The sequence below is a fragment of the Elgaria multicarinata genome, chromosome 16 (assembly GCF_023053635.1).
Source record: "Elgaria multicarinata webbii isolate HBS135686 ecotype San Diego chromosome 16, rElgMul1.1.pri, whole genome shotgun sequence".
NCBI lineage: Eukaryota > Metazoa > Chordata > Lepidosauria > Squamata > Anguidae > Elgaria > Elgaria multicarinata.
Window position 1 is genome coordinate 29,391,753 of NC_086186.1, and position 25,938 is coordinate 29,417,690.

The following is a 25,938-nucleotide window of genomic DNA, read 5'->3' on the forward strand; positions in this document are numbered from 1 at the left end:
AGGGCAGATGGGTTTGCCTACGGCCCATGGGGGTCATCAATGGCTCTTAATCATGTTGGTTATATGATGGCTCTATACTACCACTGAGCTCAGAGGCAGCATTGCCTCTGGATACCACTGGTGGCTGAGAAAAACAGCAGCAGAAGGTGGCTCCCCACATTGTCTCGTTTGTGGGCTTCCCAGAGGCATCTGGTGGGCCACTGTGGGAATCAGGATGCTGAAGGAAGTGGACCTTTGATCTTATCCAGCAGGACCCTTCTTCTGTCCTTAGGGTGCTAAGCAGCGAGAGAGAGAGAGAGGCCGTGCCCGGCCTTCCTACCTGAGGTGGTTTCACTGGGGATGACAGGCAAGGGTCTTCTTCATGCACAGCATGTGCTGCTCCGAGACCATTTGTGTCTGTGGGGTATGGACTTGGGCTTGTGTACCGAAGAGGACGACATTCAGGGATGCTCTCAAAGGAGGGGCCAGGGTTGGCACTGGAAGAGTCACAGTTGTCAAATGACAACTCTTTGGGCCTACGTTGGACTGCCTAGTAAGGGTGGATGTGGGAGAGGTGAGCTCATACATCAGCTCAGCTATGTCCCTGGATGGCCACAGGCAAGTCCACGCCAGTTTGGTCTGCTCTGAAGCTGCTGCTGAGGAATAGATGTGGAACTGCAGCAGGAATTGCAAGGAACGGCAAGAGCCCGGCCCACCTCGCCCCCTGCAAAACCTCTTTTTAACGTCTGTTTTGAGTAAAATGGCTTGAGGTCTGTATGCGGCCCCTCGTTCTGTTGGATCAGGGAAGGCAACAAAAGGAAAAGAGTCAGCAGAGGATGCTGTTGCACTTTAAGGACTGGCACATGTGTTGCGGTAGGCGTATTTGTGGGCCAGAGCTTACTTCATCAGATGCATGGCATGGCAACCTCAGTGTGTGGGTCTCCCCAGCAAGACTGAAAGAAGTGTCAGTGAAATGCGCCATGCTAACCCCGATTCCCAAAGGGCAGTCCCAAAACAATGCTTCCTAACAGTGGTCAGGCTCAGATTTTGGAGGGTCTGCAGTGAGCGGGAGTTTGCCCACAGACGAGTTTGCTCCTATAGCTGGTAGAACAGGAAGAGTCCCTGGAGCCAGGCACCAGAGGACGCCCCTCAAGCGCAGCACCTCCTGAGCTTCTTCAACAGCGCATTCTGTAAATATTTGGACTGGCAAGGGCAGAAAGCGCCTTGAACGTTTAGCCTTCCGGCACTGGAACATTACATTTAGCTGATCCCCAGAATTTGAACTGTCTGCTCTGAACATGTTCTTATTTTTCAACTTCAGTTCCTCACAAGTATACCTGACCTTACAGGGTTGTTATTAGATGGAATGAAGTCTTTGCATACCAAAAAATGACAAGGAACAATAAAACCTACTTTTCATTACGCCATCTTAGGGATGGGTTATGACATTCGGTATTGCAGTCACATCTGGTTTGGAGCATTTGGAATGCCAGTATCTTTAACTGAAATGAACTAACTCTGGCAAAAACAAGCCATAAAAGGTAAGGAGGAATTTATCTGACAAGGCTATCAACAGCCCTAAAGCTCAACAACCACTGAAGTCTCTCATCTCCGCAAAGTTCCTTCCCATGACAAAGTTAAGAGGACGGTCTGACAGCTCCAAGAATCTAATGTGGGTCTAAAATGTCCTAGATGAGAACAAAAGAGAATGAGTCTAATACCACCCCCACACAACCCAAGTGCTGCAAAACAGGAATAACATGACTCATGAAGGAGCAGAGGAAATTGGGGCCACATCACCCAAGTTAAACTGCTCTGGAGGATTAAAACGACAGTTTGGGAGCTCAGTCATCCTGGGTTTAGTTTGACTGCCCACAGGCTCTTAGGTTTCTGAGCTACCTTACTGAAGTTGAAATCCCTTAGCTGATCAATTAATTCCGAAGTTGACTTTCCAGCACTGCTATACAGACTTGAAAAATGTAAAATGTTAATGTTCCAATAATTCACGTGTGTGGAATGAATCCCTAATAAACTGCACTGAGAAAGCAACTGGGATTAGGTGGGATTAGGTGCAAGACACCTACTTAATTAAATTCTGGGCAGAGCCAACCCACGCCCTAAACTTCAAGCTCCCGAGTGATCATCTCACACACACACACACACACACACACACACACACACACACACACACACACACAGTGTGGTGCTTGCTGGCACCCCTGTCCTGGTGGCCATCACGCTTCCTGACAAAGCAGATGGGATGGGTGCAAGGAGCCATGGCCATGAGGTGTCTGGACTTGGGTTGCCAGCAGATCAAGTCAGTGGTGATAGGATGGAGAAGAAGAGACGCCCTGGGCCAGTTGGGGCAGTTCTGTGGGCCTGACACACACCTTACAGGCCACCTCTGGAGGAACAGATGTAAAACCCAGCAACATCTAGAATGCCAATGTCCCTCAATGAGTGAGGAAGAGGTATGAATGGTTGCTAAGCGTCTCACAGCTTCCAGCCCTCCAATCAGTCAGGTGCAAGTGGGAGAGTTCAAAAGTGATTTTTTGAAACTGGTGGTTGGCAGCAGGGTTGTTCTCAATCTTTTTGTTTCCTCTTTGGGATCATTCTCCCAGAGTCATGAATCACTCCTCAGTCCTAACCCCGCTTGGCATGCAAGCTCAGACCAGTGGAGGCTGGTGGCTCTGTGGATCCATTCTGGTTTTCAATCAAAACCAACTAGACCTCTAAAGGAGCTCTCCAAGGTGCTGAAACGTGCCCCCCCCAAGACCCACCGAAACCGGAGCCACCAACCTCCAGCCTCCCAGCAGCTCCGCCAACAGGAAGCGGCTGCTGATAGGCTGGTCTGTTTAGAGCTCCGTGGCTTTGCCTTACCATGAAGGTGTGCCTTGGGGCGATTCCACACGTCGTACTGAGGGCGCTTCAATGCGCCCCCAGTGAGCCCCAAAGCGATCGTGTAGCTTGCCTGGAAGAGACGAGGAAGAGGCGTCCTTGCCGCCGCCGCCGCCACCCACCTACCTCCTCGCCGGCCAGGTCAGAGAGCTCAGCTTCCGCTGAGCTCTCCGACCCGGCTGGCGAGGAGGTAGGTGGGTGGCGGTGGCGGTGGCGGCAAGGACGCCTCTTCCTCGTCTCTTCCAGGCAAGCTACACGATCGCTTTGGGGCTCACTGGGGGCGCATGGAAGCGCCCTCAGTACGACGTGTGGAATCCCCCTTGGATTTTGCTTGTTCCTTCCTCCATGTGCCCTGCCCCAATGCTCTTTGAATCTGTCCTGAATCTTGCATGGTTTCTGCATCTGTTCCCTACCATTTACCCTTAGGTTCCTGATTGTGCCAGAACACAGGATCAGAGGCAGTTGCCTTATTCGGAGTTAGAGCTCCATCCGACAAGCGTTTTATTGCACACTTGTGACTGGGCACTCACGGATTCCTCGGAGGTAGCTCACATGACGTCATCTGCCTCCCACATGCCTTCCGCCCCTTCTGGCCTTCCTTATGCCACAAGAAAATCCAGAAAAAAGCTGAAATATTTTTTAAACTGAAGTTGCTGCTCTCTCCTGCTGTGCGTGAGAGTAGGGTGACCCTATGAAAAGGAGGACAGGACTCCTGTATCTTTAACAGTTGCATAGAAAAGGGAATTTCAGCAGGTGTCATTGGTATGCATGCTACGCCTGATGAAATTTCCTCTTCATCACCATAGTTAAAGCTGCAGGAGCTATACTGCAGCTATACTGTGACCAGATTTAAAAGAGGGCAGGGCACCTGCAGCTTTAACTGTTGTGATGAAGGGGAAATTTCACCAGGTTCTCCATATATACAAATGACACCTGCTGAAATTTGCTTTTCAATACAACTGTTAAAGATACAGGAGCCTTGTCCTCATTTTCATATGGTCACCCTATGTGGGAGAAGCAGCATGATTAGAGCGCCCAACTGAATGGGCCTCGTGGTCCTTGTTTACTTCCTGTTTTCAAACAGGAGGTAACTGTGCGATGACGGAGAAGCGACAGTAGCCAGCGTTTCTTCCTAGGTGTAATGGAGCTCTTAGTCTATCCCAGTACTGTCGACACTGACTGGCAGCAGTGGCTCTCCAGGGTTTCAGGCTGGATCCTTTCCTTGCCCTACCTGGAGAAGCAGGGGCTAGCGTCATCACGCCACACACATGCTTCTACATGCCACGCATGTGCTCAGCTCCACCCCCTCCCAGAACCTATTTCTTCATTATGTCCCAGCTTACTCTCTGCCACTTAATGACCTAAAGCATGCTGTGACCTCGGATTACCCTGGTCTCTCCCTCTTCTGCCTTGACTGATGCTTGTTCTGTTTCATGGGTTCTTTTATGTGCCTCCATCCCTACCTTTGCTTTGGCCCGGAAGAACGGGTAGCTGACATTGCAAACTCTCCTGTTTGGATGCTTCTCTTCAGACATGCATTCTATGTTAATGTCCAGGTCGTCCTGAAATGAAAGTGAAAGAATGTTGTAGGTTGCAAATTACAGCTAGCTTTGTATGAGATGTAGGTTGCAAAAAGGTCTCCTGAAAAGGCAACTTAAAATGGTGTGTCATTGCCTGGTATATGTCACTCCTTCCTGTATTGCATGAAACTACATTGCTTTTTTCAGACACAATTCCACACCATGGAAGGACTGGACCACAAAATCACTCTAGAGACAGATTGGCACGAGAAACAGCACCTTGCAGGGGATGCTGTCGTTGTTTTTATTTGCAGACGAATCAGCCATTTTAGTCATGTCCCAAAAGATGACTCCAATCAACTCAAATGACAAAGCTCTGATGCGGAATCTGAAAATTCTGGATTTTAATTGTTTAGTGAGGACTATGGATGTTTGCGACAAGCCACTTAAGCTGCTGTATTTTTCCTTAAATAAAAGGTGATTTGCAAAAGCATTTTGACATGGGAAATCTGATCCCAGATCTGATCCTACAAATTTGCACAGGGAAACACAACAGCAAAGAAGCCGCTGGTTGAGAGCTGCCATCTTCCCAAAGCAACAGAGCAAGTGAGGACTCCTGCCTCCTGCCCTGCTCAGGCAACTCAGGCCTCCATTCCGGCTATCCAAGCCCTGGCTGGTGCAGGAAGAACACCCACGTTCCGCTTCAGGGTTCTATCCCTCTCTGGGAGTTTGTGCCCCTCCCCCTGCTTGATATTCCACTGCCCTTAGGAGATTCCTTTCTGCATCTGGAATAGGTAGGTGCCTCCAAGCTGCTTTTTACACACGGACAGAATCTTCCTTTTAGTCCCTTGCTCCTGTGTTTACTCTGGTTCCATCTCCTAATGTTTTTCTTTGGTTAGTTTGGAGTAATCCATCAGGAGAGAGAGAGAGAGAGAGGCTTTTGCGCTTTTCTTTCCTGCAATTTTCCACTGGCAAGCTTTTTAAACCAACAGAAGGGGGACACTTGATGCTCAGCGGATCAGCAAGGCCTCAGCAGCAAGCTCAGCATATTTACTAATAGAGAGGGATGGAGAGTACAGCCTGTCCAAAACACACGGGAAAGCGCTTCCATACATTTTCAACACTTCGCTATTTACTACAGTTCAGGTTTGAACAATGGGAGGAGGATATTTCCAAGGTCCAAACAGGAGTCATCCCAACTGAGATTTAATCCTGTGAATGGCTGCATGTAACAATGCCATAAAGAACCACCGCGATGGATCAGGCCAAACACGTCTGCCTTGTCCAGCCGTCACTTTTCAACAGCATCTAAGCAGGTGCCTTTGGGAAGCTCACAAGCAGGAAGTGTAGGGGCACATCCACACGTTGTACTCAGGGCGCTTCCATCTGCCCCCAGTGCACCCCGAAAATGATCGTGTAGCTTGCCTGTAAAAGAGACGACGAAGAGGCGTCCTTGCCGCCGCCGCCACCCACCTCCCTCCTCGCCAGCCAGCTCGGAGAGCTCGGCAGAAGAAGGCTCTCCACCCCGCCTTCTTCCGCCGAGCTCTCCTCGCCGGCCGGTGAGGAGTTCGGTGGGTGGAGGCGGCGGTGGCAAGGACGCCTCTTCCTCGTCTCTTCCAAAGGTAAGCTAGACGATCGGTTTGGGGTCGCACTGGGGTCGCTTAGAAGCGGCCTCGGTACGACGTGTGGAAAGGCCATAGGTGACGCCCCCTCACCCCTGTTCCTCCTCCCGGCATCTGCTCTGCGCCTTGGGGTTCCATCATAGGCTCTCATGGCTATATAACTGATGAGGGATCAATTAAAAATGGCAAGATAGGAGAAGGACGGTAACCAAACCGTCTGTCAGTTAATCCATGCTTAGGCTTGGCTGCCCCCCCCCCCTGCTCCCGCCGTGCAGCCTGCGCCATTGCATTGGCATCGCAAGCCACGCCGGAAAAGGGGCTGCGGTGGCAGCAGCCAGCCTCCTATGTGGAGGCACAGCAGTGTCATTCAGAGCCGTTGTCAAGCTGGACGCAGAAAGAGGGTGTGGTGGACCCCAGACCGGGGTTGTCGTCATTGTGGCGTTTCCGAAAGGGACTGCAGCTGGAGAAAACGGGCAGAAGGGGAACCGAGCGGCCTGCCGTTATGCTCTTTGCGTTCCGAGTCCGGCAGCAGAGGCATTCCTCAGGGGCAACAGCCTTTTCAGGTCTCCTGCAGGAGAGGTTTTCAGAGGTGGGTCTGCCCCAGAGAACACATGCAGCAGCCAAGGAGATGGGGCAGCATTCAGTAACATTGCCCCGAATCTGGCTGTAAGCTAACATGACTGCCTCTAAGCACTCTGGGACAGGGCCTGATGCTTGTGTGTCCTGTGCAGGGCCTGGCACATGGTTCGCATAAAGAGTAGCAGTGAAAAGAAACAGCACAGCACAGAAGGTTGCTAGACCTGTGGCTTCAACATCAAAGCCTGATACGTGGTGGGTGCCCCCCTCCTCACAAAACGTGTCCTCCTCCCTTGAAGCAAGATGAGCTGTTTAAGGTCTACCCCTCACTGCTCTCACCACCCTGTTGGAGACACCAGGGGTGGGTTTCGCAGCACCGTAAGAATGACAAACACGTCGGGCTGATGCCGGGGTAGGAGGCTGCCTTGATCGAGGCCCAGACAGGCAAGACTCAGGATGACAAAGGAGCTGACGTGGATGGTGCCATATGAACATTATAAATGAGAGACATGCTTTAATAAAGCATTCCCAGACGTTGGCTGGCTTCGAGGGCTGGCTGTCAGCAGAGCCCTAGCTGTCCCTCAAGTGCTGAACAGATGCTTGGCAAACCCACGCCTTCTTCCATCGTCCGTATGGAGCGTTCGCCGTGGCATCAGCTGGCCCAGCTCAACGCTGGAGCTCACTCTCTGGTCTAAGCCTCTTATTTCCAGAGGAACAATAACTCAGCAGGAAAAATTCACCTCTGACTGAAACTTGGCCATGGTAGCACAGGCAGCTTGCAGGGGCGAGGGGAGGGGAGGGGGGGCTTTTGGAAGCCGCAAGCAAAATGGACAAAGTTGTAAATCATCTGAATATATTGGAGTTAAACCCTCTCCTGGGACAAGTAGCTCTTGCTTCTAGGCAAGTAGATTACCAGGCACCGTGCTCAAGCCACCCCGTGCCATTGCAAGTGGGAAGGCTGGTGGAGTTTGAGGATGGCAGAGGGCAGAAATGTGCCTTCCGTCAAGCATAGCAGAGGAGGTCTTTGCACTTGGGCATCTGGAAAATGTAGCACGATGCAGGTGAAGCCATGTGGCGACCCATTTAGATGGGCAACCACTGAAAATGTGCTTGGAGTGGCTGGTGCTTCCCATGGTGCATGTGAGCCTATGCTGATAATGCTAAGGGGCCATTGCGTGCACCCACAAGCTGTGTTTCTTCCATGGAAGTCATCGAACAGGCAAGGCGATGTATTTTATGGTTCTTGGGGACAATCCAATACCGACAGAAAGTATAAGGCCTTCCTGTATCCTGATGGGCACTGGTCCGGTGCAGTATTTTATTTGTTTGAATTCTGTTGGGCTACGGAATTCATTCTCAGTCAGAATTCTCAGCTATAGAAAAAGTAACCAAAAACAGATTCAGATGCACCCATCCTTAACCCCCTCAGCTTCCTGGAAGGTGTGAGGTGGGGAATCCTCCTACTGTGGAGGGCAGCATTCCCTCGGGACTGTTGGCAGCATATGGGGCAGAGGCAGAGGGGTGGGGCACCCCTTTTTTGCATGTGTCCCAGGCTGCTGGGAAGGAACCATCCCTCTCACCACCAGAGCTCTGAGCTGATCCCTTTCAGGGTGCTTTTGAAGTTAGGCCGGGGGCATCGTGTGGCCCCAGGTGACAGGCTGCCCATCCCTACTATAGGGTGCCTCATGGACTTCAACTCCCAGAAGCCCCTGGCAGCACGGCCAATGGTCAGAAAACATCTAGCTTACAATGCGTTCTCTATTGTGTTTGCGGTCACAATAAACCAGTGAGGAAAATCACTGTTCTTCCCATTTTATAGATGGAAAATATTTAGAGATCATGTCTTGCCTGAGGCCAGGGGCGAGGGACCACGTGGGGATGATCCATACTACTACTACTACTACTACTAATAATAATAATAAACAGATAAAATAAAGAAGGTGTCATTATCTCAATTCCCGTGTACAGTGCGGTTCAAGCATTGTGGTTCAAGCAGTACCACAATGGAACCCATGACCTAGGGAGGTGGTGGGCTCTCCCACACTAGAGGCCTTCAAGAGGCAGCTGGACAACCATCTGTCAGGGATGCTTTAGGGTGGATTCCTGCTTTAAGGGACTTAAGGGGTTGGACTCGATGGCCTTATAGTCCCCTTCCAACTCTACGATTCTAAAAGCAGGAAAATAGGGGCAAACTGCTTCCCAGTTTACCAAAAACATCAGCCTAGATCTGCTTTGGGGTTTAGGGCGCCAATTGCATGGTTTGTCTAGGGTGCCAGCCAGTTGCCCTACCTAAGGCCACTGACAGAGTCTGAATTTGAGCCTCAACCTTCCTGGCAAGCTCAGCTCTCTCCCCTTTGAACACGCTCTGGATGCTCCCAACTAAGCCCTGCATTTAAGGAACAAACAGCAGGACTCTGGGGGAGCACCGTGCCTTAACTCATGAGAGTAGAACCAGGAATTGGAGACTGCTGTGCTTTTTATTTGTCCCACATTGTTCAATTAATGCATCTGCAAGCAAGGCTCTACTGGCTCTGGGAATTCAGAAGATACAGGAAATACTTCTGCAGTCTCTTCAACTTTTTTTTTTTAAAGAACAAAACAACAGAGGGGGAAGAAAATGTAAAGCTTCAAGAGGATGCCGTGGATCTGGAAGTGCTATGATTAGCTCAGCCATAAATTCAGTTATGCTCAAGAGTGCTCCGCATCCCCAGTGAAGTGCAACTTCACCCCTGGACACTGGGAACAAATGGGAGGAAAAGAAACACCTTCGTGTTCCACTTGTGCCTCCTGAAAAACATCTAGTTAGCCAACGTGAGAACTGATGGACCCTACGCCCAATCCAGGATAGGCAGTTGGGTCCTTAACATGTTGAAGAGAACGGATTCTGCCGAGGAAAAATCGCTCTGTGAACAAGCATTCAGACGGGTTCTCCGTGAAGCTCCTCTGCTCCAGGACTGATCACGGGGCAATGGGAGAAACCCACTGACTTGACTCATAAGGGAAGTTGCACTCTCCAGGGGAAATATGTCTATGATGTCGCGTGAAGTTGTCCAAAGCTTTGAAACAACCATCACTGCATTTCATGGCAGTGAATTCTGTCAGGTCATAGGGAAAATTTATTATATTTGTCCAAAGCTGAGCAAGGCCAGTTGCCAGGAGATCTGTCTATTCATTGGAACTGGATAATTGAGGCAGAGCTTATATTCAAAGGAGGGAAAAGGAGGGGTGCAGTTGAGTAACCCCGAGGGTGACCAGAAACCGTGGAAAGTCAGGGCAGCAACACACACACAGACACCAGTGGGCAAGACACCCTCTGGCCTTGCTGGGCCTGTTTACACCACACCAGAGACAGCACCCTTCTTCCAGAATAAGACCAGACAAACGGTTCTGGAAGGAGAGCAGTGCGGAAGGGCTGGCTTATGCATTACAGATGCTGTAGATTCTGAGGGTGGGACTACATTTTACAGATGAATTCATCTAATGAAAACCTGATGGCTGCTTCTTTTGGACTAGCCTTTCCCAACCTGGTGCCCTCCAGATAAGGTGGACTATAACTGTCATCAACCTCAACCAGCATGGCCAATGTCATGCTGCCTGCCAGCAACACCAGGCTGGGGAAGGCTGTTGCAGACACAGTAGCTCTGGAGGAGGCTGATTTGCACATGAGCACCAGTGGAGGTGCTTAACTTTTTTCTGTCATCCACTACCTTTCCCCTGCAACCGTTTCCAACCCATGGAAAGACGTGGCCTTCAGGTTTGAATTTCATGCACTGATGTGTAATGTGTAGTGCACTATTCTACCGGATGTGATATTAAATGCATCTTTGCATTTAACGTGCATGTCGTTAAAAAGCAAATATCAGGATTGGAGCAGGTGGGGAAGAGGAATTTCACCCTGAGGAAAAGGGCTTATTTGAAGCTATTGATTGCAGCACTCTTGGGTTAAACGTCCCTCCTCACCTAATGTAATTATCCGCCCCCACGCTGGTCATTAGTTGCATTTTTTTTAAAAAAAACATACACAATGGGGCTGTTCACATGACACGACAGCCCACCCTACACTGTGGCACATGCAGGGCACATGGTGCCACCATTTTGAGTATGCAGTCCCCACTCAGGGGTTGTTGTGTCATACAAACCTGGCAAATGCAGGATATGTGAGGGTTAAACAACACTTGCATAACCCAAGGCCTCTTGTTTAATCTTTGAATAACCACCCTTGCCATGTTTGCATGACACAACAGCCCCCAAGCAGTGGTTCCATATTTAGCTTGACGCCCACGGGCGCTGTGATTCATCGTCTGAACGCAAAGATGAAGTTAACACGACTTTTCGTTCAGCCCTTAGTCCAGCGAATGCAAAATTCTCCTACCCTGAGAGAGAGAATGTAAGGGTTTCCATACCTTCTGGATCAAGCTTGCAAACTGTAGGTTTCTTGAGAAGGAAATGTTTAGAACGGTGTTATATGCATTTTCTCCTCTGTTCTCCAGCGTAGCTTCTACCGCCACCCTCCTCCTGGTGCTCTCTATGACAAAAATGGAGGTATCAAAAGACAGCGTGTAGGCGGAGCAATCCGAATACGACCTTCTCAGGACACGTCTGCAATACTCCCTATGAAAAGAGCAAACGTTAAAGCAGCAGCCAAAGCAGCAGTGCGCACCCTTCCTACAAGTGTGTGCAAAGGAGATTCCCATTGTCACCCAGGGCTGGCCTATCAATGGCCAAAGGGCCGTGGTCACACACAGCATGACCAAGGGATGGGCAGGCCCAGGACCTGGACAGGGGTGGCAGCAGCAGCAGCTCAGGTGAAGGGCTGTGGGGAGGAAGGCATGAGCCTTCAGATTCTACTGGAAGCTCTTCTGATGTGATGCTGGGGGCAGCGGGGAGGGTCTTTTAACTAGAAGGGTGTTCCTAATGAATTTCCTCAAGCTGGATATAGAGATGAACCTAACGTACATTAGGTTCTATGTACATTAGGTTCTATGTTCTACCTAAGGCAACTGGACAACCACCTGTCAGGGATGCTTTAGGGTGGATTCCTGCATTGAGCAGGGGGTTGGACTCGATGGCCTTGTAGGCCCCTTCCAACTCTGCTATTCTATGAATCTATGAATCTACATATTACGCGAATCACACTTCTTCCTGTTTTAACCACTGTGCGTAACACTGCCACTTTTATTTCAAAAGAAAAGCAGCCATGGGGCCCTGATCCAGTGTTGTGCTCTCAGTCCAGTTTCCCATCCCAAATCCCCACCCATGTTGCTCTTTGCAACTGGATGTGCTGTTTACTGCAAACAGATCCTGCCAGCTCAGGGGCAAAGAGAAAAGAAAGAGACCCCCAAATTCAGGGTGACCTCTTCCAATAATCTCTTATGGCTAGCCCTGCAATCTGATTTCCCAAATCCCCCACATTCATTGGCATGATTTCCTGGATCCTCTCTCCAGATCATCTACTCACATGGCACTGGGAATATCGGTTTTAGCATCAAGAACCAAATTGGGAATGCAGTGCTCATCCTCGTTACATCCGTTCCAGAAAGGTACCTATAGGATAGAGGGAAAACGTTTGGATTCTTGTTTTGTACAGGGGACAACGAAGAGGAACACACACACACAAACAAACACACACACACAAACACACACACACACCAGGCATCATCAGCATCCTGAAGTGCAGCACAATATTCTTTAAAACACTGAAATGATTAGAAAGATTTGGGATTGCCATCTGCCCGCAAAGACGGTGCGAAGCGTGTTGGTTGTTTTGGGGTTCTTCAATCTGATCTGTGAAAACCACCGGCAATTTAGTGAGAACCAGGAGGCATCTAAACAGGCATACCCCTTTTTTATATATATGTTCAGGCAGCCTGTCAAATTGTTATTGATTGATTTATACAAATGTTCAGCCACTTTTTGCCATAAGTACACATAATGCTATACAAAAACACCCCTTAGCCCCTGTTTTGCTGCCCCATGTTCCTCTGTCTACAACACATCTCTGACCACCACCGCTGCACCGCCTCCATCCTTGCTGTCAAGCTCTTGGCTCTTGAAGGCCAAACTCTTCTGTTGAAAGAGCCCCTGGACCTTAACAATGGGAAATGCTGCTCAAAGAACACGATTCACTGCAATGTTTTCAAGGCTCCACCTTCACTCCAATGTAATGAACTTTTACGCACAGCCACTTTCAGCGAGGTTGGCCAGCCGTCATCCATTACTGGACCATTATCAGGACTATCCAGGGCATAATCAATGGAGAAAGTCACTGGCTTCACATAATCGGCTGTATCCTAGGAAAGGAACAAGGAATTCCCATTAGCCTCACTTTGGACGAAGAGCCAAACCCACTAATAATAATAAAAAAGGTGTATTGAAAACAGCTGGCTTGTAAACAGTCAGGACACGCATGGCTCAAAGCAAGCACTTACCAAGACATGAAAATTGAGCCTCTCACAGTGCTGTCGCCCTGCAAACAACGTGGCCGCCTTGTGAGTGAGCCTGTCTCCATTTTCATCTAGGTGGGCTCGTGGGATATACCGTCGCTCATCAATGGTGATGTTGTAGTTCAATGCTGAAATAATAAATAATTTTGTTTATTTATTTAATTTATACGCCACCTTTCTACCAGGAACTAGTGCTCAAGGTGGTTAACAACAATAAAAGTCAAAAATTAAGATAAACATCTTTAAAAAATCTTAACATCCAACCCAATGGACCAGCTTACAAGTCAAAAACCTGTCAAAAGTTTATAGTCACACAGAGTAAATTACAGAACCATCTTGAGTCCAGAGTCCACATTTTAAACTATATTCTTTAATACTCATTGGGCACCATGTGGTTTTAGGAAGCATAGGTGCTTGGAATCCAAAAAAAGAGGATTATCCATTCTCTCTCCACCTCTAATTGTCTTTTGCTGTACATCTGGAACTATGCAGCAAATTGTGCAGCAAATTCTTACAGCACATAAGCAGTGGGAAAATAGTATTTCTGGTGCTGTTACAACTGCCTTTCATAAGCATTTACATGCTTATGTAATAAAAACATGTCTGTACTCACAGCAAGTAATGATTAAATGTCATCTTCCCTTGGGTGTATGGGGGAATAAATAGTCACTGTTCATCCATACAGCTTATGAGTGTGAGCTGTGATGGCTCCGATTCAAATAAACGCAAACAGTATTATTAACCCTATCTTGCCGACGTGTGTATGGGGAGGGGAGTGGGAAGGCTGAGAGATGGTGGCTACCTAAAACCACCTGGTGGAGGCAAGAATTAAACAAGGGATTTCCCAACTCATGTTCTTAGTTATACCAATTCTTATAGATGTATAAATGAGCTTTAACTAACTATACATGTTTTGTCTCTTGCTACCTGCCTGCTCTGAGAGCTTCTCTGCATGAGTGATTTATTGCATACTCATGATTGGCCACTCACAGAAGTTTGCGGGTCCTTTACACAATGCAGTCAACCTCCAGGACATCTCCCACACCTTCCCCCAGTAATCTTACTTTTAAAAAGATCAGAAATAATGCACTATTTAAAATTATCGTGGGATATCACGGGCCACTAGATGGCGCTGTTTTGTTTAACTTTATGGAGCATTGCCGAGAGGGGAAGTTTTCAATTACCAATCACGTGGTCGCCCCGGAAGAAGAAAAACTGGTAAGGGTGTGTTTTTTCCCCTTAATGAAGATATGCTCTGAGTCTCAGGGCAGGGGCGCAATGCAAATTAAAACTTCAGTCTCTTCAGAGGCCAGCAGCATTGTCACTTTGTGGTGAGAACAAATCCAGATGGTTGAGCAGGGATTGTCACTTACCCAAACTTGCCATTTGAAAATGAGCTGAGAGGAAAACGGCAGTGAAGCAAACAAATGCAGATAGACAAGTGGCATCCTTCCCGTTCCGTATGCAATCCTTGTTGAAGATGTTGATTTTGAATGGCTCAAACCGGATGCTGGCATTGATTTGGACAACACTGCGGGACCTAACAGGAAAGAAGCAAAGTCTGAGCTATCCCAGAAATTCATTACCAGTACAGTACAGATATGTGGCTCAGAGCTGGAAGTTCAATTAGAGTCACCGCAGCAAGATTTAAAGCATTGTGTAAAGCTCTTGTTGTGTAGGACAGAATTGGGCATAGAAAAAGTCACGTAGGCTACATGTGGGTGTAACACTTAACCATGGTATGTGTTCCTTTACCATAGTTAAGTGTTTCTTAAGCATAGCTAAACCATGGCTTAAAACTAGTATGTGAAATCATGGTTTGGACAACAAAGAGTCCTCTAGCAGGACTAACATTGATTATGGCATATGCTTTCATAGTCTTCCTCAAGAATGCAAGCTTTGAAATACTTCATGGTTTGAAGTGGCTTTGTATTAACCATGATGAAGTTTTACCTTTGTAATGAGTAAACCATGGTTAAGGCAATTTCCCTGGCTCTCCAAGCTTTCTGATTGCAGGGGGAAAAGTAGATCTCAGTGTGGTCTTCTTACATATGTACTCTGAAAGCACAGCTTAACTCAGCCATCTAAACCATGGTACCTTTGTGATTTTAACCACAGTTAAGGCAACAAACCATAAAAAAAATTTATTCCAGCATTTTTAAAGGTATTGGGTCACCAAACAGCCAGTTCCACCTTTGCTACACACCAAATATTTCTCAGTAACCTTACGAAGGTGATTATATATGGCACACTGGATGAATAATATTGTGTCTGGATTAGAGCTGAAAGGAAAGTGCAAACCAATTCATAATTTGGCTAATTTCCAATTAGCTTGCAAAAGTTAGTATAAGTTTGCAAAAAATTAGTATTAATTTGCAAAAGTCTGTATTCTTCACCCTGATTTTCAAAATATCTAAAATCCAGCATCATCTACTGCTAGGAATGTTGTAATGACATTTTAATTAGAATATAAATCAAATCTTTGCAAGCAGACATAACATTAACAAAACCTGCTGAATAATTTCCCCTCCAATTTAATTTCAACTCTGGTTTAGATGAGGGAAATCTATGTTTAAATCCCCACTTTGCTATGAGGCTCGCTGGGTGACCTTGAGCAAAGCATTGTCTTTAAGACTAATCTATTTCTCAGGGATACGCTGGGGATGACTGAGAAGGTTCAATGAGAGCTAGGGTTGAAACACTAAGTTAATTATCAGTTTGATTAATCTAAACCTTTCGATTGATTAAAAAGATTCCCCAATAGATTGATAAATACTCTCTCTCTGTGTGTGGCCAGAGGGGATCCGCACGTCGCTCCCAGAGCGCTTCTATGCGACCCCAGTGCACCCCGAAAATGATAGTCTGACTTCCCTGTAAAAGAAACGACGAAGAGCCGTCCATGACGCCGACGCCGACGAGGAGAGCTCTCTGCCGGCGAGGAGAGCTCGGCAAAAGAAGGCGGCCTTCTTTTGCCGAGCTCTCCTCACCGGCAGAGAGCTCTCCTCGTCGGCGTCATGGACGGCTCTTCGTCGTTTCTTTTACAGGGAAGTCAGACTATCATTTTCGGGGTGCACTGGGGTCGCATAGAAGCGCTCTGGAAGCGACGTGCGGATCCCCCCCCAGATCTATACCAAGCAAGATAAGGCACTTTGAAAACATTTTGAAAACTGTCTATGGAGTGTGTCCTGGGCCCCAATAGTTGTTGAAACTGTTATAAACCGAAACCCGTGCTTTTGGTGCATCGGGGTGGCAGCAGCTAATCCCTTCGCACAATGAAAGCGTGACGGCTGGGCCTGAGTATAGGATTGTAGTATAAGGCTGCAATGCTATGCCCACTTACTTACCTAGAAGTAAGTGGGCATTGAGCTCAGTGGGGATTACATCTGAGGAGACATATATAAGATTGTACTGCAACAGAGTTATTATGGACTAATAAGTCCATTTCATCTGAAGTGCTATCCTCAGGCTATTTAAGGAGGCTTATAGACCACCGACAGGACAAAAATCCCCCTCAAGGCGTATGCTCTATGAATTTACAAAATTCAAAAAATCTTAATAACACACAAATAACATCCTGTTAACAAATTACTTACTAATAAAAGCCGAAGAGCAGAAGAAAAACCTACAAAACGCAAATACTAAAAAATTACAACAGCAGCCCCATCAAAACTTTAGGAGAAGGCTACTGAGTTGCACTGTACCATAGGCTTGGCCCTCATCTATAAGACAGCGGGATTGCTTCTCTTTTAATTTTAACCTGATTTTTTGTTGATTCGAATGTGAAAAAGAACGTCACACTGCAGCAGCAACAGCGATTTATGTCCTGAATCTTTTTTCAGTGCAATTATAAATGGGGGGTGGGGGGTGGGGAGGAACAAGGCAGCCGAGGGGGTTGCAAGAGGGGGGGACGTCTCCTTCCTTGCCTGCCTGTTCCCCCCCACGGTTTTAAGCTCTCTCGCAGGGCGCACTTGCCACAGGGGAGAGTGTGAGAGAGCAGAGTGCACTCACACACGTGTGCGCACACACACACACACACAGGAGAAGGAGCAAGGCGCCCACTGGAGCGCCCACACATACATCCCTGTTCTTTCTCCCACACACGTGTACACACACGCACAGAGACGCGCATGCACGTACACACACTCACTCTTCCCACGCTCACTCATTGTTTTAAGCTGCAACTTAAACAGGCAGCAGAGGAGGTGGTGAGAGGGGATGGAAGACGTTTCCTTCCTCTGCCTGCCTGTTTTCCCTCATTGTTTTAAGCTGTCTCAGAGCTAAAAAAAGGGTGCAAAGGAACGAGGCAGCAGATAGGTGCGAAAGTGGGAAATTGGCCAATCACGTTGTCTTAGCCCCACAGGTCCGCCCACATGTCAAAATGCAACTTTACTCCTTCCTGGACACATACACATAATGGGGTGCAAAGTCGGACATGATCCAAAAGTCGTATTATATTGCAAATTCAAATATGCGCATTATCTCATGTGAAACCCGGCGCTGCAGCGAATATGCGGCTTTGTCGTGTGACGTAAAACGGGAAAATGAGCGTTAAAGACGGGTTAAAGATGCCATATAGACAAGCCCTTGGTTTGCACAGCTACAAATGGGAAATGAGCCACACAGAGGCTTATTTCCCCTCTCCCAAGAGTGCCAGTTGCATGCCAGAGGGATTAGCCTAGCTCCCCGCCACAGCAGGGGCTTGTCATGTCTTGCAAACCTGGCCAGGGTAGCTCGTTGCCATGGGTAAAAAATCACCCAGAACGCTACAACAGGCCATAGGTTCTGGATGGTTTGTTACCCATGGCAACAAGCCAACCTGGCCAGGTTCATACAACATGTCTTGCTGAGCTGCTGCGGTGATTATGCTAATCTGCCCAGCAGGCATTGGGGGCGGGGCGGAATAAGGCACGATGGTTTCTGTCATCTCCAGGACTGGAGATGTCCTGGCTGTAGAGAGGGAAAAGGGGGGAAAGTAAACGGTAAAAGTGAGATGCAAGAAGAAAGAAAGGGCTCTTCTAAGATGATGCCTGTGGTGACACATGTGCATCACCAAAAAGAGAAAATGCCATTTTATTCCAAACTATTGTTTTATTCATAGGAAAATATATGCAGACTTAATTGATTAAACTCATATGATTAATCAACTAAGATTTCTTTAACTGGGAGACTGCCCTAATAGGAACAGCTAAGTCACTGCAGACAGCCTAGCCGGGCAGAGGATGTCGCTCTGGCTATATTGCCTCTTGGAGCTGTATATTCTCAGCTACGCACACTTGTAAGACTGGAGTGGGAGTGGAATTCAGCACACAAGCGTTATTTCGAAAATTGCTGTAAACAGCCGTAAATTCAACACGACCAACCATAATATGATGGCGCTTCCAAGTGAGCCAACAGCAAGGTCTATGAGCCCATCTTCATTCAGATCCAAATTCCCATGGATGCTGCACCCAAAATACATTAAGCCTGGAGAAAGGTCAGCGGCCGCTATTCTCTGAAAAATTACAGAAGGAAAAACTGTTCAATATTCTGACACAAAAAACTTGTACAAAAGTGATGGCATGTTTTCACAAGTGGGTATATCCAAAATACATCTGCATGTATATCTATGTGCTGTTGCAGTCTCATGGTTTAAACTTTTTCAACATTCCTCCTCCACGCCCCCCACCCCACCCTCAGCATATAATAGGATGTCACAGGTGTGTGCCTAATAGGTTAATAAATTAATTCAAAATGTGTCAGCATTTCATTGCCATGTATCACTGGTCCTTCCAACCCAGTGCTGACTACCCCAATGGTCAGCAGTGCTCCTGCATCTCCTGCAGTCAACCTCTCCAAGCCTGGTGCATGAGCTCCTTTGATGGGCAATGCTTGATACTGGGTGCGCACGCATGATCATGGAAGGAAAATAAGCCAGGGTAGGTTATTTTTCCTCCCTGCACATGCTGGTTGTGAGCCACTTAACGGGTATCATCAACACTTTGGGGGAAATCGCTTTTCCTTACCGTCCCTGGTTTTGTCCCTCATTACTTCCTTTTTCTTCCCAGTTGGGGAAAGAGGAAGTAAACAAAGACCATGTGGCCCGTTCAGAGGCCATTTTAATTGCACCACATTTCCTGCATACAGCAGGAGATTGCAGCACGTTCTGTTGTTGTTTTTTAAAAGGGTGAATTAAAAGGAGTCTATTTTGTGATGGAAAAACAAGTGGCAGGAACGGGAGGTGCATGGGAGGCTGACGTCGTCTAAAGGACGCGCACACCTTTGGAAGTGGGCAGTAGCGAGCGTGCGTCTGATGAAACTCTATAATTGCCCTCGCTGGGAGTAGGTTGTCCTGACGTCTGAACCTGGCAAGGGTAGGTGGCTGGGATGGTTTACAAAGCACCCAGCAACCTGAGAAGGAGCCATGGGTTTCAGGGAGGTTTGTATACCACCCCAGAATGTCAGGACAACCCATGCCCGGTGAGGATCATTGTGGTAATTAGGCGTCTCGCATGAGTGGAGTGGGAAAATAAGCCACCGTGGCTTACTTCCCCTCCATAATCATGTGAACCTAGCCCCCGTCTTTACGGTGGCGCTTTGGCGCTGCGAGGTGCCTTGCGCCCGCGTTTGCTTTCCTTCCCGACATCTGCACGGGAAGGAAGGCAAGTGTGAATTTTCTGGCTACGTGCTTTTGGAAAAGTAAAATAAAAATGGTGCGGGGGGAGAGGAACGGGGCCATTCCTTCCCCCCACTTTTTAATAATCTGTAACTGCGGAGTTCTGCAGATACAATTAATCAAAACAAAAGTGGGGTGGGGGGAAGGAACGAGGCAGCCAGAGGAGGACGCGAGAGGGACTGGGCGAACCACATCTCCTCCCTCTGGCTGCTCGTTCCTCCCCACCCAGCCCCATTTCTATTTATTTTTCTTATCTGTATCTGTGGAGCTCCGCAGTTATAGATAATAAAAACCACAGTCTCTTTCACACACATACCTATATTAGCTGCAAGTCGGAGGAGTTCTGCCACCTTCTCTGATTAGTTTTCCTGATTCAGAACATCCCCTAAATGCTCCTGTATCAAGACACAATGGGCTTAACTCTTGCATCCCCTTAGCAAGTGGCAACCTATTGCCTATAGTTGATCCAGCCATACATGGTCCATCTCCCAATTTCATCACAATATTATTATTTTCTCCTTTCAGCCTACAAATGAACTCTACCTGCTTATATTTCCGTAGGAGGTTTTCCTTGTAGCCATGGAAGATGTATATTGCTCCCTGATGCTCCTCCTCAAGAGGTGCGCCCACAACAACATCATTGTAAGAATCCTGGTTCAAGTCAGAGACGGACGCAATGCAGGAACCAAACCTGGAGTTTTGGTAACTTTGCAGATCTTTCAGAGTCCCGTTGGAAATAAATTGGTCCTTTAAAGACAGGACAAAATGAAGAAATGAAAAGAAAAAGTTATCAGCAAACACTGGAAAAACACACACATCACCCTTGACAGTTAGCCTATTTCCTAACCAAAACGTACAAAATGAAATTTGCAGTTAGGTTTTCGCTCAGAAAAAAACAGACACGAGATGAAGAAAGGGATATAAGTTCCTTGCATTCCTGATTATACCTCTGAAGTTTTTTCAGCCACAGAAGGAATAAACACGAGGCCTAAAGAATGATGGAGTGAATGTTACTGCTTCCCTACCAATGGTCAGTCTGCTTTACCACCTTTGCCAGAGTCTTAAACCTCATGCAAGATGAGATGGTTTTCCTCCTTCTTCCAACATTTTATTTTTAGTTCTTACCTCATAGTCTGAATTCCTGGAGAAAAAGGATACCCAGGCCAGTAAATGAGTTCCTAGTTAGGGAAAACAGTTCGCCTCTCTTTCCTTATTCTGGGAGCCTTTTCCTTCATGAGTCAAGAAAGAATTAGCCAATACCACAGCAAAGGCTTACGCTGAGGTCTATTTTTCCTTTCCCATTCAATTATGTCCTTGAATAACCGGATCCAAACTTTTGCTAAAGAACACTGCTAACAGCAGGCTTCTTCTGTCCCGCTGAGGCAGAAGATGGCTGCAGAAGGTGCTCTCCTACGAGACACCTACCGATGGCCCTTGAGTGGAGCGGCCCCTGGATCTGTTTATGAGCCATGTGTAAATGTTTCTTTCTTCATCCCAGCAACCCCAGATGTAGCCTGAAACCACGATGTTCCCCTGGTGTAACCTTATTTGAAAGTCTGCAACCTCTTACCACATTTCATCTTAAGACTCTCACCACACAGACTTCATGACTTCAGCATTGTCAGCCTTCCCCCCTCTCATTACTGAACCTGCCCTTTATTTTTATTTGTTTCATTTATTTTATTACGTTTATGTCCCACTTTTTTCCTCTTGCAAGGAACCCAAGGTGGCTCACATGGGCCTGCTCCCTCTCTCCATTTCATTTTTTGTAACACTTTGCCTGATGGAGCTTGTACATTTTGGGTGGCCTTTGAGATGGCCAAATAAAGGTATTGCTCTAATATGGAGTTTGGATTTATTTATTTTTATGGCCAATGCATCTAACTTTGCTTTTTGTGTGATTTGGAAAAATACAGAATTTAGTTGTTTCTCTAGTGGGATCTGTCAGTGGAGGGAGAGGCTTCAATACGACCTAAAGATGGTTCTTTATTCTCTGAGCTTTCATCCCCTGCAGCTACTAGGTAAACCTACCCAATTTGGCTTCTATTGACATTTTAGCTAGTCTATCATCTAAAATTAGTTTCTTGTTTCTCTCTTCATCTGTTTTCCACCTACTAAGGAACCAATGTGTTTTTCTTAAGGATGGAGACAGTTCTGACTGACAGCTAGATGCTATAATTTCAAAAATGAGGCATCAACCATTATTTGTTTGTTCTTCTTCATCTCAGCAGTCCTTAGGACAGTCCCACATGCATCCTGAACCACCAAAGCACCCGATAAAGTCTAATTTGAATGCCTGCAACCTCCTCCCACATTTCATCTTAAGGCTCTCAGCCTGCAGACTGCAGGACTTCAGCGTGAAATCAGACTGCCCCCCCCCCAGCCTTTTTCCACCACCTTTCCCCTGTTTTTTGTAACATCTTATCTGATGAAGAGATCTGGAAATGCCTAAAGCTGCATCATTTTGATGTCCCGAGAGTCAGGTATTGTCTTAATATGGAATATGAAAGCTGTTGGACACACTTTTAAAAATAGATACTCATTCTACTCATACTCATATGCCTAGGTTTTACATTCTGGGCTAAACTAGACATGTTAATTGGGTGAATGCAATTCATGTGCATATTTTTTGTTAAGTAAGTAGAATCATAGAATCATAGAATAGCAGAGTTGGAAGGGGCCTACAAGGCCATCGAGTCCAACCCCCTGCTCAATGCAGGAATCCACCCTAAAGCATCCCTGACAGAGGGTTGTCCAGCTGCATTGTGGGGAAGCTTGAGCAATGTTGGGATCAAGGGGGTGGGGATGGTGAGTTTAACACGTTCTTTTTGCCGTGGAGGTTTCCCTCGAGATGCAGATAGCACCTTTGGAGAGGCAGGGGAGAGAGAGGATTAAAACTCCCCTTTCCCCACTTCCCGTGGTCCTAAGACTGCTTACTAAATTCAAAAATGTGAATGTAAATTTGCTTTTATGCAATTAACTTCATGTCTCATTTGGCCCACACATTACACAGGTGGTAATAATAATAATAATAATAATAATAATAATTCATTAGAAAGCACTGTACATTAAATAAATTAGGTCAGTACTTTACAAAAAAAACAATGAATACAGCAATCCTAAGAAAAAATCTTAACTGAATCAAAGAATATAACAATAAAAACTTAAAATAAAAACCCATACAAAATATGTAGTGGCCACCAGAATGTGAGGAAGGAAGAAGGCTTTTATTGTTATGAGTGAAATGCCAGTTTGTGGGCACAAGACCAAGTAAATTACCTCTTTTAGAGTGTAGACATACACTTTTCCTCTCTCTCTTCCTTCACTGAAATACATCGGGGCTCCGACCAACAAAACATCAGTGACCCCATCACCATCGACGTCTACAGAATTGATTTCACTTCCATAATAGGCGCCAATCTGAAAAAGATAGAAAAGTATGTGTGGAATGAGGGCTACTACAGTGCTGTTTCTTTTGATATTTACACATGTTTCCAAGAAATTAATGGTATCTGGAATGATACTGTTGGAACGAGAGGTATTTCTAAACGGAAACAATCCATCATCTCCTTGTCTAGACATCTCTCCTGGAAAAAAAAATACAGATTTAAAAAATTGATCCTGGAAGATTAAGGGTCATATTCATTGCTTCTGTCTATGATATTACTTTATGCTTATTGGATCCTTTTTGCCCAGAATCTATGGCAAGAATGATTAATTTATTTACAATGGGATTCAAGCCTATTTGCATCAAGTAAAGGATAACCAGAAGTCTACAGTTTCTTGACTGACTTCCAGGGCGGCATTCCTTTTCAGACAAAATTATGCCTCTATTCAACTATGTGGAAGATTTGGCATTGCTTTCTAACCCCATTTCACTTTTTCAAACTTTTCAAAATACAAAAACTCAAGGTCACCCTTCGAAACCTAGAAGTAACAAGCAAAAGGAAGTCTCCATCCAACCCATCACCTACCAGTTCAACTCATTGCTGCAGGAAATTGTGATGCCCACAACATTAAGGGCTTTATTTACAACCATGAAATCAATACTTGGAGGATAGGCCCTGTTGGTGGCAAACACTACACATCTACCTATGGAACTCATTGCCCCAGGATATTAAGGAATTGGCCCACAGGTTTTCAAGCTTATCTCTGCATCTATAAAGGCAAGACATCTGCTTACTTAAAAATTGTACTACTGGAGATTCTCTAGCTGCATTTTAATTGCTAAGGTGGACACATGACTACAAACTCTTGAATAGGCTCCTTGTGAAGTGACCCATCTTTTACTGGATTAATGGAACTGTTTTGATATTCTGCGACATTTAGAACCTCTGTCTCATTCAGCAGCCCCGCCCACTCTTAAAGCAATGGACCCCAACAACACCCATTACCTGTTCTCCTTTCAGTGAGTGGTGGATGGTAAGGTTCCGGTTGGTGTGCATTGTGAAAATGATAACTTTCCCTGTGTGGTTGAATCGGGGTGCTCCTGCTACGTACATCCTGTCAAGTCTTGTTGACACTACTGAAGTGACGGTGTAACCTACAACACACACACAACAGTACAGCATGTTATGCACAGGGAGCCACCGACAGACAGTGCAAGTATCAAAATAACAACAATTTTTAAAGATACCATCTCTGATCTATATTCTACCGTCAAGATCAAGGGAAACCTCTATGGTGCCCTTGCCAGGCTTCCACCAAGCTCCTGTCAGGCCTCCCGGTCCCTCCGGCAATCACAAACTGGCTCAGTTCAGACAACATGTTAGTCAACGCAGTGTGAAAACTCCACTCAACAGCTGAGTTTTTAGGAGGCCCTCCCCACACAACATGTTCTAACTCCACCATTGTATGACTGTGGGCTACCGTGCAGTTGAGTAAAATACATCACAATGTTTGATTGGCAGTTCCTCCACCCTCTTTCTTCCCCCAGTCCTCCCAATGGTATCCCATCAGCCATTCCTGCAAAAAAAACCCAATCCCGGCAGCTCTCCTAGAGCGGTACTCGCTCCTTTTACAGCTCTTGCCAGGGAACTCTGTAGCCAGTGGGAAAAGTCAGCTCAATACAACAGAAAAGTCCACAGAGCCTGCCACACAACAGTTGTGCAGGAACTCACCTCTGCACAGCATGGATATTCTGCATGGAGTGTTTTCCCAAAAACTCCACCGTTGTGTGGAGTTTCCCCTCCAGACAACACATTTCTCAACAGTGGTGTAAAAACTGCTCCGTGGAGGTCTAAAACCACTGTTGCGAAATGTGTTGTCTGAACTGAGCCATTCTGGCAAACTGACACTGGACACCCAAATCAGTGAGACTTCTTTTTTTTCAGGAAATCACACAGCAAACCATAATGGTTACACACTTCAGAAATCATATAGTTGATGGTCAGTAGCTGTAGGCTTCAAGACATTCCAGAACAGTCAAAAGTTAAGCACTACTACCGTGATGAAATCTCCTTCAATGTGGTCTCCATATTGCCATCCCCACAGTTCTGAACACAAGGGGAGCTCAATCCACACATGGGTTCCAAACCCAGACAAGCAGGGGGTGGGTGGGGGAGATTACTGGCATGATCCCTCAGGCAATCAAAGGAGCAACAAACCGCCCAGAGAGAGCTAGTCCAACCTTGGATCATACGTTGGTGACAAAGGGAACATGGTTAAGGCTTATTAGAATGTAAGCCTATGCGGCAGAGTTTTGCTATTTTATTGTTTTACTCTGTACAGCACCATGTACACGGATGGTGCTATATAAATAAATAAATAAATAATAATAAAAAAGATCACGGGGAAAGGTACACCCTCAAACGCAAAGAGTTCCATGCCACAGCTTTTGCATGGCCAACTCTTCCTCGCTGCGTGAGTCCAGGCAGAGGAGAGAAGATCCAATAATCAAGATCCAGTGACCAAGCCCAGTCTGCTGGTGCACTGAGCTGACGACAAACAAATAACACAATCCACAGCAAACAAGAGTTCAAGTCTATGAAAAGCTTCACAGTACTTTTCATGGCAAGTTCCTAGTAATCCAAAGTTCACTTAGGAGGGAGCATGTTCAGAGTACCCCCAGAGTCTCAGATGATGATGGATCCAAACAGGGAGGTTTTCCAGGAATGCAGAGCAGATGTTCCTAGCAAAGGCTCCTCACTTTTGCACCACCTTAAAAAGGGAGGCGTAGGCCTCTTCCAGACCACTTGATAGACAGGGGCTTTGGCCTTTCAGCAATGCCCCTGTCCAAACAGGTGGCA

General features: G+C 46.7%; 1 protein-coding gene across 1 annotated transcript in view; it reads right to left on the reverse strand.

The window, feature by feature from the left end:
* ITGA11 (integrin subunit alpha 11) overlaps positions 1–25,938 on the reverse strand; it is a 101,339-nt gene that overhangs the window by 16,175 nt on the left and 59,226 nt on the right. The window contains exons 12-21 of the mRNA XM_063142347.1: positions 24,085–24,233; positions 22,970–23,110; positions 20,234–20,437; positions 18,399–18,529; positions 14,412–14,578; positions 13,024–13,166; positions 12,775–12,885; positions 12,054–12,139; positions 10,999–11,206; positions 4,341–4,439 (exon numbers count right to left, since the gene is read on the reverse strand). Of these exons, the coding sequence (XP_062998417.1) occupies positions 4,341–4,439; positions 10,999–11,206; positions 12,054–12,139; positions 12,775–12,885; positions 13,024–13,166; positions 14,412–14,578; positions 18,399–18,529; positions 20,234–20,437; positions 22,970–23,110; positions 24,085–24,233 (1,439 nt within the window). The remainder of the gene's footprint in view (positions 1–4,340; positions 4,440–10,998; positions 11,207–12,053; positions 12,140–12,774; positions 12,886–13,023; positions 13,167–14,411; positions 14,579–18,398; positions 18,530–20,233; positions 20,438–22,969; positions 23,111–24,084; positions 24,234–25,938) is intronic.